The sequence below is a fragment of the Tarenaya hassleriana genome, unplaced genomic scaffold (assembly GCF_000463585.1).
Source record: "Tarenaya hassleriana unplaced genomic scaffold, ASM46358v1 Cleome3, whole genome shotgun sequence".
Lineage (NCBI taxonomy): Eukaryota > Viridiplantae > Streptophyta > Magnoliopsida > Brassicales > Cleomaceae > Tarenaya > Tarenaya hassleriana.
The window spans coordinates 7,578,754-7,590,696 of NW_010966177.1; the positions used below are offsets into that span (position 1 = coordinate 7,578,754).

The 11,943-nt window shown below is 41.9% G+C and overlaps 2 protein-coding genes and 1 non-coding gene across 3 annotated transcripts; all 3 read left to right on the forward strand.

The window, feature by feature from the left end:
- The first annotated feature begins 925 nt into the window (after positions 1-925).
- LOC104819923 (gamma-glutamylcyclotransferase 2-2) lies at positions 926-4,304 on the forward strand. The gene is made up of 9 exons (XM_010550226.2): positions 926-1,207; positions 1,908-2,024; positions 2,137-2,213; positions 2,508-2,564; positions 2,693-2,749; positions 2,845-2,885; positions 3,091-3,162; positions 3,724-3,803; positions 3,893-4,304. The coding sequence occupies exons 2-9, from the start codon at positions 1,916-1,918 to the stop codon at positions 4,093-4,095; spliced, it is 696 nt and encodes a 231-aa protein (XP_010548528.1). The 5' UTR covers positions 926-1,207; positions 1,908-1,915; the 3' UTR covers positions 4,096-4,304.
- Positions 4,305-4,402: 98 nt separating this feature from the next.
- Positions 4,403-7,037, forward strand: LOC104819924 (proteasome subunit beta type-6). The gene is made up of 8 exons (XM_010550227.1): positions 4,403-4,733; positions 4,891-4,967; positions 5,199-5,254; positions 5,375-5,447; positions 6,055-6,166; positions 6,336-6,409; positions 6,507-6,581; positions 6,682-7,037. Exons 1-8 carry the CDS (start codon positions 4,631-4,633, stop codon positions 6,811-6,813), a joined length of 702 nt encoding a protein of 233 aa, XP_010548529.1. The 5' UTR covers positions 4,403-4,630; the 3' UTR covers positions 6,814-7,037.
- Positions 7,038-7,238: 201 nt separating this feature from the next.
- TRNAE-UUC lies at positions 7,239-7,310 on the forward strand. The gene has a single exon. It is a non-coding gene; the product is annotated as a tRNA-Glu (tRNA).
- The last annotated feature ends 4,633 nt before the right edge of the window (positions 7,311-11,943 follow it).

An 11,943-nucleotide genomic window follows, 5' to 3' on the forward strand; every position in this document is an offset into this window, starting at 1 on the left:
AGCCCCCCCCCCCCCCACACAGACATATTTGGTTAAGAGAAAATGAAGTTTTAATTTATTTATTTGTTTATAACTAATTGTAATAAGTTGTCTCAACTCTCCCACCATCTTATTTTAATTTGATTATATAAGAAATAATGAAATCAAAATAAAATTTGCAAGTAGGTTTAAGATATTTTATTTGAGGTAAAAAATTATATAAAATCTAATAATATATAATTATGTTCAGATTGATATTAAACTAAAAATCAATAACTCTAGACTGAATATAAATAAAATTAAAAAAAAATTAAAAAAAATATATATTTTAAGAAAATAAATTTTAATTTTTTGTTGAATAAAATAAATTTTCTAAAAAAAATTAACTTAAAATGTAATTGAATAAAAATTGTCATTAGCGAAGGGTCGTTGGCTTTTCGGTATGGGTCATAACATGTTAACTATGTCGGTCCAAAAAAATCAATATTCAAAGCCCAAGGGTGACTGTGTCTGTGTGCATATATTTATAAAACAAAAAACTGCACAATGTATGGTTATGCAATTCTTTACCAAATACAGTCTAATCCTGTTTATGCAGAGCCAAATTTATTGACTATTTCAATAACCTTCTTCGTATATGTGGTTTTCTAGGTGATAAAATTATATTATTTATTTATATATAGCTCAAAGTTTAAATTAACAAAAAAAATATTAAACAAATAAAAATAGAATTAGAATTTTTTTTTAATCTTTGTTGAAGTTTTTTTTAAGTTTTGGTTAATATTATAACATCGAAATTTAATTTTTGGACTTAAAATTAAAAAGAACGGACAAGCATGAAACCAGCGTCCTCAGCGTCACGTGACGCAGCAAACGAGGAAGCGAAGAAACTGATGAACAACAAAACAACATGCGTGGCATGATCCTCTCTCTCCCCCTCTCTCGGTATAAATGCTCTTCTTCCTCACCTCGCCTCCTCCTCCCATTTTCAACACAACCTGAAACCAGTGAGAGAGAGAGAGAGAGAGAGAGAGAGAGAGAGAGAGAGAGAGAGCTGAGTGGTTCTGTATCACCAGCTGCGTACAATCGAAAACGACGCCTTCCCAGATTCCTCTCTGCAATCTCTCTCCCTCGTGTTTCTCCACGAGTTTATCTGCTTTCCGGGTTCGTGTTTAGAGACGAGATCTTTGTCCAACCGTGGGATTTTCTCGTCCAAACTTCTCCGAAGGTGAGCGATCGTCGCGCCGTTTCACGTTTGCGGGCTGTGATTTTGTTTGTACATTTCTGGGTTTTCTGATGTTTTCGTGGCATGTTTCGCGCATTCTTCGTCTGATTGAGTCACGAAAGTTCCTGTTTGGCGACCGAGAAAATAGGACATCGTGGAAAGTTTCTTCCTTTCTGATTTTGCTGGGTTTGTTACACTGCATTGCTAATTTTGGAGAGAAAAGACGGAGACCTTTTCCCCCTTTTGGCGAGTTTGGGAGCATATGCATAAGTGGGCTTTGATTTCCTGCGATTGGTTCCTGTAAAAACCCTAACTTTTGTTCTTTAGTCGCCATGCAGAATCGTAGACAAGAAAAGAAAAACCCCTCAATTGGCAATGGGGAAAGGAAGAAAGCTGTTTCCTTTTCTCTCTTTTGATGTCTCTGAGTTGTATTGAACAGAACACATATGGCTTTATTTGTGGATAATTCAATAGGCCAGTGAAAAGTTTTTAAGACCATTTGCTTGCAGCAGGTCCACTTGTGGATTGTCTTAGTTGTTCCTTGTTCTCAAGGGGTGTTTGCTCTGTTTTGTCTTATGCGTTGTTGTACCCTTTTCTCCTTCTGAGGCATTTGCCTCCACAAATCTTGGCCCTTCTCTCAATTGAAGATGAGACCACCAACGGTGACTTGGCTTAATCCTATATTTTTGATTTTGTCTGTCAGTTGCAGCAATGGTGATGTGGGTCTTTGGGTATGGCTCACTTGTCTGGAACCCGGGATTCGATTACGACGAGAAAGTGATCGGGTTCATCAAGGATTACAGGCGCGTCTTCGATGTCGGTGAGTTCCTAAACAAGTTGTTTGTAAGAAAACCCTTTTACATTTGATGAATCGATGTTTCTAAATTCGGATGATCGATCGAATCTTCCGTGTTACTGTTTTCATATCGTAGCTTGCATTGATCATAGAGGCACACCTCAACACCCTGCAAGAACTTGCGCCCTTGAGAAATCTGAAGGAGCCATATGTGTAAGTCCGAATCTTATCGTATGATTTCTCTAAAACGTTTAATTACATTCATTAAGTTCAAGAACCTTAGATTGGGTGGTTGAAGGGATGGGACAAAGCTCCTCCTAACCCACCCATGTTCAAGTCTCCACCTCAATTCTCCACTTGGAGAGAGGACATTCACTTACTTGGTCTTTTCGGGTCATGAGATGTAGTTGGGCTAAAGGCACGATTAACTTTCGGATTATAAAAAAAAAACTTAGAAGCTTGGTTTCAGCATTTTCTTTATAACAATTCCGAGATTTTTCTTGGCAGTGGGGCGCTGCCTTCTGCGTCCGTGGAGGAGCAGAACGGGAAGAACTCGTCATGGAGGTTATACCCATTTTCCAGATTCATCTTAATTTTTGGATTTGATTTTCAAAACATAATGTCTTATGCAAGAAAGCTGTTTATTGAACACCTTGTTGCTTTTTCTTTGGTTCATCTGCGTGTAAATGTAGTACTTGGAAAGGAGGGAATGCGAATATGATCTGAAGACCTACGTGGATTTTTACAAGGTCGGAAACCATATGAAAATAATAATGTCCAAACCTCATTCTCTAATGTTTTTTTTTATTAGTAAAATTGACATCCGGAATTTATGTACAACCAGGAAGATGATCCGCTGCAGGCAGCTGTGACAGGAGTTATGGTGTAAGTTACTTGTGTGTGTGTGTGTGTGTGTATATACACTGTATCAAGACCAGGTCTTAGGCACGAAGCTTGACCCTTGGGTGTTATGAAAAGATGACATCTAATCTCAACCAAGGGACGAACATTTTAGATCTTTTTTTTTTCCTTCTTGTTTTTATGTCTCTCCTCGATGTTATATAACTTTTTCTTTTTAAAATAATTTCAGTTTCACTTCGACTCCGGACAAGGTTGCCAACAAATTTTACCTTGGACCTGCTCCCTTGGAAGATATGGCCAGGTAAATTTTCCGGTAGAGGTAGACGGGGGTCGGATACCCGAAAAATACAGGGTTTTGGATCCGTATTCGAAGTTTCGGGTATCACATATTGATACATATAGTCATACTCAAGTATCCGGACTATGAGTACCTGTTAAAATGTTTGGGTACTCACGTATCCGAATTTGATAATTATTTTAAAAAATTGTTGTATAACAAAAAAAAAATGCAAAATACAAGTTATATAGATCGGGTATCCGGAAAATTTAGGATGTCTATACCCGTACTCGAAGATGAAAATTAATAGGAGTATATATACCCTTAACAGGTGTACATGAGTGTCCGTCATTGGTTTTTAATTACTCATACACGTATCTGTTGGACTTGTAATAAAAATACCGTCCCGTACCGGTGGAAGGTCGGGTGCCCGAAAATCGGGTATCTACGGGCCATCCCTAACATCCTCCCGCTTGCATCAATCCTTGATTGTGTTGCACGTATTTTTTTTCGTGTTTTTTTTTGTCATTCGGATTCTTGCCCTCACACAAGTCTTTTTTCTTTTCAATTTTTCGGGACGTGAAGACAAATTGCGACGGCTGTAGGACCATGCGGTAACAACAGAGAGTACCTCTTCTTGTTAGAGAAAGCAATGCACGACATAGGCGAGTCGAAATCCGCTGTCTACAAAGCAATGTTTCTTTAGCGTTTACCTTTTTCGGTTTCTAAGCGTTTCTTTTCGGGTGCTTAACAGGGCACGAGGATGATTACGTGATAGAGCTTGCCAACGAGGTGAGGAAGGTTCTCGGGTCTCCGACGGGAATGAAAGCGAAAGGGATGGCAAAGGAAACGAGGTCGGCGATTTCGGCGAGCCGAGTAGCTCACAAGTCGAAGAGCAATGTTCCCACGGCTCATCAGCTAAGTTCTCAGCCAGAAGCCATTGCCACAACTATATAACCATTGTTGTAGTAGTCTTTAGACGAAGTAGTGATGCTGAATCAGAAGCAGAAGCTGAGCTTCTTCTTCTTCTTAAGCCAGATCGTTGTCTGTTTTCCTTGAGATCATATGATGTCTCTGTACGGAACTCTGTTGTCTTCTTCCTGTCCTAACTCGCGTTACACTGTCTTGAAACTGTTTCGCTCGGATTAACCTTCATATGTTTTTCATGTTCTTTTCCATTTGGTCTCAGAATAATTTTTATTTTCATTTTGGACCTGAAAAGTTTTTTTTCCACACTTTTTGGGGCGAAGTTAAATCCAATTTCTGGCTTCAAATGGAAGAATTCCTTTCCAAAAAAAAAAGTTAAAGGGCGAAAAGAAAAAGGGCCCGACTTGCGCTATAAGTCAGTTTGGGACTCCATAACTGTGATCGACAGAGAAGAATCTCCTTCCTCCTGCGCCTTGACATCCCCTAGGCTGATTTCTTCTCGCGGGCACAGTTGTTGGGTTTCTAGGGTTTTTGGGTTTCTCAGAGATTTCCAAGTTCTACAGCAATGGATCTGAATCTGGACGCTCCCCACTCCATGGGAACGACCATCATCGGCGTCACCTACGATGGCGGTGTCGTCCTCGGAGCCGATTCCCGCACCAGCACAGGTTGCGATTCCTCTCTCTTCTTCTACGTAGCTCTTCATCTGCGCTTGCTTTCAACTTTTTTTCCTTCTCAATCGAACCCAAAATTTTGAGTTTTTCCGATGGTTCATCGGATAATTTTGTATAGATTTATGGAATTGAAGTGGGTAATCCTCTGCAGGGATGTACGTTGCGAACCGAGCTTCGGATAAGATTACGCAGCTCACTGATAATGTCTATGTTTGCCGCTCTGGATCGGTAATTACCATTTTTGTCCTGTCAAGGTGTTGATTTCTCATGAAAGTTTCGTCTGTTTGGTTCTTCAGTGCGATTATTTGATATATGACGAGTGAAAAACTCTTTGCTTGCTCTGGTTTAAAGCCCTAGCTCGTCTTCTTCCTCCCTGTCGTGTTCATTTCGTAGGGCTTTAGGCTTGGGATGGGTATGCAGTTTCCTGATTGTGACGGGCTCTTGTTGTTTGTATTGCAGGCCGCTGATTCGCAGGTTGTCTCTGATTACGTTCGCCACTTCCTTCATCAACATACGTGAGTGTTTCCATCTCCCCTGGACCCGAGAAGGATGCATGGCTTCAGTTGATACATATGTTATCTTATGCTTCTGGTTCTGGATGATGTGGACTTTTTGGATCTGTTGATGTTCTGCAGGATTCAGCTGGGGCAACCTGCGACTGTTAAAGTTGCTGCCAATCTCATCAGGCTTCTCTCTTATTCCAACAAGGTGCGATGTTGCATTGAATGTTTACAGCTCGGTTTGGGTTGTTTTACGGTCAGCTTTGATTCAAACGGTGAGAATACGTGGAGATAGAAGTAGTATCTCCTTCACCATGTTAGTGCAAATCAAGTTCATCGAGAGCACTAGCTTAAATTTGTTACCTTTTTTGAGGTGAAGTTGAAAGAGCGGGGTAGAGAGAGTTACCTTGCCTGTTGAGCTTTCTCTTACTGGTATACGTGATTCTTTTATGTATCTATGTTGCGAGTTGTGTATTATAAGTTTTGAGCCGTGGTTGCTTTAGTTTAGGACAATTTTCCATGTTTATGACGACCTGATCCAGAAATTCAAACGTCAGACAGAATTACTATAAGTTGCTGTTGAAGATGCGACTATTGTTGGCTCTATCCTGTTCCCTAGAAGTAGATATCTGTTCTTTTGTGCTTCCTTGTATGCTAATTTGTTTCAGATTTCTGCTCTCTGAATCATGGATTTTTATGTTGTCAAAACTTTAAAGTCTATCACTTATGCTTATGTTTAGATGCTTGTCCAGTGCATTAGCTTTTGGTGGATTTTGTTTTGATAGCTGACTGTTTGATCACTCTTTGCTGGGCAGAACATGTTGAAAACTGGTCTAATCGTCGGTGGCTGGGATAAATACGAAGGCGGGAAAATCTACGGAATTCCTCTTGGTGGAACCGTAGTAGAGCAACCTTTCGCCATTGGAGGTATGATTCACATGGTGCATGCAAATCAGTAGACATCTCTTTGTGGTTTTTGTGTGTGTATCGTTTCTCCATCCCGGATTCCTGTTTCTGCATGTGTAATCCCTTGTCGCTAGATGGTTGGCTGCACATAGGTTTTCCATTTTACAACTCATGGGCTCTTCTTGTGCAGGCTCTGGTTCGAGCTATCTCTATGGTTTCTTTGATCAAGCATGGAAGGAAGGAATGACCAAGGAAGAAGCTGAGGTATAAGCATTCACTCAAGATTATAAATTTAACATTTAGTTGGTTGTTAACTATAACAATGACAAGCTATATATATCCATCCACACCCAAATTGCAGCAACTGGTTGTGAAGGCAGTATCACTTGCCATTGCACGCGACGGTGCTAGTGGAGGCGTTGTCCGCACTGTCATAGTAAGAGATCTCTCATCTCAGGACACAAGAGACTTCCCCTTCACACATACCTTTCCTTAGAACCAGATTTAACATTTCTACTTGATGATGTTTTTGACAGATAAACTCGGAGGGAGTGACTAGAAACTTCTACCCGGGAGACAAGTTGCCGCTGTGGCACGAAGAGTTGGAGCCTCAGAACTCGTTGCTGGACATCTTGAACACGGCCAGTCCCGAGCCAATGGCAATGTAATGCAAGAATTTGTGATTGTGATCACTTCTTCAGGTTTTACATTTCCAATGTTATAAATCCTAGTCTGAACTCTCTGTTTTGGAAACACACTGTTGTCCGGACGCCCTGCCTTGTCCGATGGATATATATATATATATATATATATATATATATATCACTGTTGCTTTGTTTTGTTCCTCAATGTATGGAGATATCATATAAAGATAAAAGCGTAGACCTGGCAATCTCTGTGTCTCAGGGTTTTGGTTAGCTTATTATCATCTTAACAAATTGTTTTTTAGCAGCATTAAAGTTCCAAACTTTACGAAAAAACTGATATTTTAGTGTCCGAAACGGGTTTTGCTAAATGCATTGAAACAACGGAATTTTTACAATTTATTTATTTTGCAAAAGATCAAAATAAAATAAAATATATTAACATCATATCCGTTGTCGTCCAGCGGTTAGGATATCTGGCTTTCACCCAGGAGACCCGGGTTCGATTCCCGGCAACGGAATTTTTAAAAGTTTTTAGAAAAAGAATTTTGAAGAGTCGTAAGTGAACCTATTTTGGCCCAATAATAATTGAAATAATTATCTTGTAGGCCCAATTTAAAGTCGTCGAGCATAACCTATCTTTGGGGTATGTCTGAATTTTGAAATCCGTGGGGGTTTTTTTTCGGCATAGTCTGAATTATTGGGTTCTGGAGATGATTTCGTTTCGTAATTTTGGTGAAGGATGGTGTCGAGGTTGTGATCTTGTTGTGTGAGCTTTGCTCTGTGATTTTCGTAAGGGACAGAGATCAAATGTCCGATCTGAGAACAAGAGCATGTACCGGCGATTCCCTTCTTGTAAAGCTGAGTAGTTGCAATTCGCTTGAACCGACCAAAACTCAACTTATGTCCGTTTCCCCGAAGCTTTTGCAGAGAAATCTGATGTTTACTTTGTTTGGACTAATGGGTAAATGATATCATATCATATCCTATCATATCATATGATACGATATGATACGATTTGTAATAGAAAGACAGATTTAGATAATATAATGCCGCTGTTGGGCCTTACGGCCCAGTTTGGTGAAGAAGCGAAACCCTCCGTGTGAGGGAGAGTCTTTTGGATACGCGGCGTTTTGTGTGCAAGGGTTAAATGAAACCCTAAGTCTATCAGTTCTTTGTGGTAAAATGACACGGTGCTCGAGAAGAAACTTCGAGAGAGAGACAAAGACAATCGCAGAGGCGACCGTGAGGAGGAGGAAAGATCGCGGTGGCGGAGGAGCTTCCCGGCGATGGAGAAACTTCGACCGGTGGCGGTCGCCAAAGGTGAATCGCGGAGAAGGTCGGTAAGTCTCTCGTCTCCTTTCTCGTGGTTTTCTCGGTGAGCCTCCGGTCTTGGTGTGGAGGCCGCCGTGGTTCTCTCTTCTCTGTTGTATCTTCTTCTTCTAGTGGATTCGCCGGCGCCGTTCCGGCCGAGACGTAGGCCCGAGGAAACTCGGTAACCGAACTTGTAAAAATCCGTTGTGTTCTTTCGATTTCCGCACGTACGAGAGCCGGAGTGGCCGTGAGAACTCGATATCCACTTCACAAAGTGGTATCAGAGCCTGGTTCATCGATCCAGGGAGGTAAGGTCGCCGGAAAAGGCGAGGTAAGATATTGCGGTTCGAATCTCTTGTGTTTGAGCGTTTTGATCTGTCTGGTGGAGTGTTTCAGATGATACCGAAACCAGATCGACGACGATAGGTGGCAGATCTAACAGCTCAGGGTTGCCGGTGGAGAGATCCATCGTGGTGATGCATCTGAGAACGAAACTCGGTGGAAGATGATTCGAACCCGGTGAGTCAGGTAAGTTTCTGACTCGATTTCCATTATTCTTCCGCGTTTTCTCCGGTTTTGAGACCGAGTTTCAAAGAAACTCGGTGAACTCGGCGGAGACAAGTCCGATTCTGGCGAAACTCGGCCCCTGACTCGTTCGAGTTAGGCTTTGAGTGAAGGAATCGGGTGAGTCAACCACCGAGCCAACTCGGGTGACTCGGCGGCTAGGATTTCCGAAATTAGGGTTTCGAATTAAATCCGGTTCAGACCGGTTTAATCGAACTAATTCTCGGTTTAACCCGGTTTTGGGTCAATCGAACCTGGTTCGATTCGATCCAAGTCCGGTTATCGGCGGTCAGTCCGGCTCAGACCCGGTTCCGTCGGTTCAGACCGGATTCCGGCCGGTTCAGTCCGGCTCAGACCCGGTCCCGGCCGGTTCAGACCGGTTCATGTTGGTTTAGTGCTCAAAGATGTGCTGATTATGAGCTTTGTTTAGATACATTCGATGTATTGATACTTTTTACGAGAGTATTTTATTCATTACATGTTCTTGCATGCTAGATCTGTTATGAAATCCATGTATCATTATGAATGATACTAAACTCCCTAGTCTTATGTCGTTATGGGAATAACGACATAATAAGACTAGTATGATGTGTGATTGATGATCACATAGATGATCATAGGTATTGGATACGATCACGATCATAGGTATTCGTTGGAGAACGGAATACTGGAATGACCCGCATGAGATTGTCACATGGACTAGAGTCATGACTAGAATCTCATATGACAGTTCCATGATTGGATCCTAAGACCTGAGATATCTACGGAATCCAACATGAGGAGTTGCGTGCTTTGAATACGTCTAACGTCCTGCGTAACAGGAGGATTATAAAGGCGTGTATCAGGTACGAAACGAATCATGTACTGGATTGTAGATAGTCAAGACGGGATTTGTACCTCTCGTAAAAGAGAGAGATATCGCTGGGCCCCTCGTGTGAGCGAGACTGTAGAAATGTGTGGCCACACTATAGACGAACGTCGTCTATTTCAGACAGTCAAAACTCAGTTAACGAGAAAGCAGTCGAATCAGATAAGGTGGCTGGTCCATGCCTTATGTTCGACATATGATATCGCGATACAAAAGGATCATCAGCCGGAATCATCACTGGCGTTCGTATGATCACGAACAAACTCTATTCGAGATAGGTAGTCATAGTGTCTTGCTAGAGACCGCCTATGACTTGTATACCCGAAATAGGGATTTCAGGTTATACTGCTATGTCGAATGAGCCTACAGGGTCACACACGCAGGGAAGGACAAATGCACGAGAGAAAACGACGAAAAACCGAGACGGAAGGGGCTGGAACGGACGGACCAGAAAGTCCAGAACGGACGGTCCGCCCGAACCAGACCGGACGGTCCACGTGAGCGGAACGTCCGTTCCACGTGCTGGAACGGACGGTCCGCGTGTATCTCTGGACCGTCCGTTCCGGGCTTCAGTTTTTCCGAAATTAAACCGAATTAGGGTTAAATCACTTTATAAGAAGGAGATTAAGAACCCTAATCAAATATAGAGACTTTTTGGGAGCCGACTTTCAGAGAATTCTAAGAGCTTTTGGTGAGATCCAAAGAGTTCAAGGAATTCAAAGTCTCGTTTTCTCAAAGTGCACAAAAACCGAATAGAGATTCGAGTCCTAGCAGACAAGTTCCAACCGTTGGAATCCATCCCGAGGTGTGGATACGTGTAGAGGGCGAGGTAAACTTCCTGCCTTTCGTGATCGGACGAATTCTTCAGTTGATACAGGCCCCGGATCGATTGAGGTAAGCGTTCTAACGTTTCTACGAATCATAGCAGCATGGTTCTAGGGTTTTATTAAATTTTTGTTTTATATCCGCTGCGCAAACCCTAGAGTCGATCTCTTAGGAATAGGATTCGCTCATGAGATCCCAGGAAATCCCAACAGTTCACTCCGGTTCGGTCAGTCCGTTGACCAATTTGGTCAACAGTTGACCGGTTTAGGTCAAATCGGACCGGTTCAGGTCTGGTTTGGGGTCAATTGGACCGGTTTAAACCGGTTTAGGTCAATCTAGGTCCGGTTTAGGATAATTGAGTCCGGTTTAGGTCAATTCAGGTCCGATTTAGGTCAATTGAGTCCGGTTTAGGGCAATTCATACTAGTTTAGGCTGGTTTAGGTCTTGGTTAAGGTCTGATTTGTCTAGAAAGGGCTAGAATTGTTCGGTTCAGACCAATAGGGTCTGATTGGAGGTGAATTAAGGCTGGTTTAGACTGGTTTAAGTCTAAGGTTAGGGTCTGTTCATCCAATTAGGCTAGAATTGAACCGTCTAGGTCAATTGGGTCCGGTATTAGGTAAGGTCAGATTGGTTTTAGGCTAATAGGATTCTGATACCAACTTCACAAAGTGGTTAGGGCTGGTATTGGTCAGGTGAGGATCTGAATTCGTGGTCTAGGACTAGATTAGATTGGTTTAGGGTCTGGAGTGTACAATTAGGACTAGAACTAACTGATTTAGGGTTAGGATAGTTCAAATTAGGTCTGATGGTGTCTGGTTTAGGGCATAGTAGACTGGTTTAGGGTAGATTAGGGTCTGTAGTGATCGGTTTACCCTGTTAGGTCGGTCTAGTATCCAAATTTGGCTTGGTTTAGTGAAATATACTAAGGATAGACCTGTTTTAGATCTCAGTTTAGCTAATGTAGGTCATAGATTCCTGTTTCTGTTCAGTATAGGTCTGAATAGGTTGGATTTGACTACGTTTAGTTGGGTAGGAGGTCTGATTAGGCTTAAATAGGCTGGTACCGGTCTGATATAGGTCTGTAAGTGCTATTTAGGTCTTGTTTAGGTCTGGTTTAGCCAAATTCGGGTTAGTCTAGCATATTTTAGGTCTGATCAGTAGATAATTAGGTCAAAATAGACTTGGTTAGGACTGATTAGAGGTTTAGAATGTCTATAGAGATGTTGTCTAGGTCTAATCAGATTAGAATCTGATTATAGATTTAGGTATTATCTAGTTTAGGACTAGATAAGACTCCTAAGTACCAGGTTTTGAGTCATAGAGTCCGGTACATTGACCGGTTAGGTCTGATTAACTGGGATTTGACTAAAACAGGTTGGTTTAGGGGTCGGTTATGTCTAGAATCACTAGGTATAGGTCTGTAGGGGTCGGTTTAGATCAGGGCAGGTCTGTAGGAGTTGGTTTTAGGCGCTTATAGGGTCTGATCAGATTAGAATTAGGTCAATTAGGCTTAGTTCAAGTCTGATTAGGGTGCTAAAAGTCTAATCAGGGGTTGGTAAGTCATTAGGGTTGGCTTAGGTTTG

Excerpts from the sequence above, each read along its gene's own strand:
- LOC104819924 (XM_010550227.1), top strand. The coding sequence starts at position 4,631 with ATGGATCTGAATCTGGACGCTCCCCACTCCATGGGAACGACCATCATC. Across the intron at positions 4,734-4,890 it reads CGATTCCCGCACCAGCACAG|GGATGTACGTTGCGAACCGA; the intron begins GTTGCGATTCCT and ends AATCCTCTGCAG. Across the intron at positions 6,582-6,681 it reads GCGTTGTCCGCACTGTCATA|ATAAACTCGGAGGGAGTGAC; the intron begins GTAAGAGATCTC and ends TGTTTTTGACAG.
- LOC104819923 (XM_010550226.2), top strand. The coding sequence starts at position 1,916 with ATGGTGATGTGGGTCTTTGGGTATGGCTCACTTGTCTGGAACCCGGGA. Across the intron at positions 2,214-2,507 it reads AATCTGAAGGAGCCATATGT|TGGGGCGCTGCCTTCTGCGT; the intron begins GTAAGTCCGAAT and ends TTTTCTTGGCAG. Across the intron at positions 2,750-2,844 it reads CCTACGTGGATTTTTACAAG|GAAGATGATCCGCTGCAGGC; the intron begins GTCGGAAACCAT and ends ATGTACAACCAG.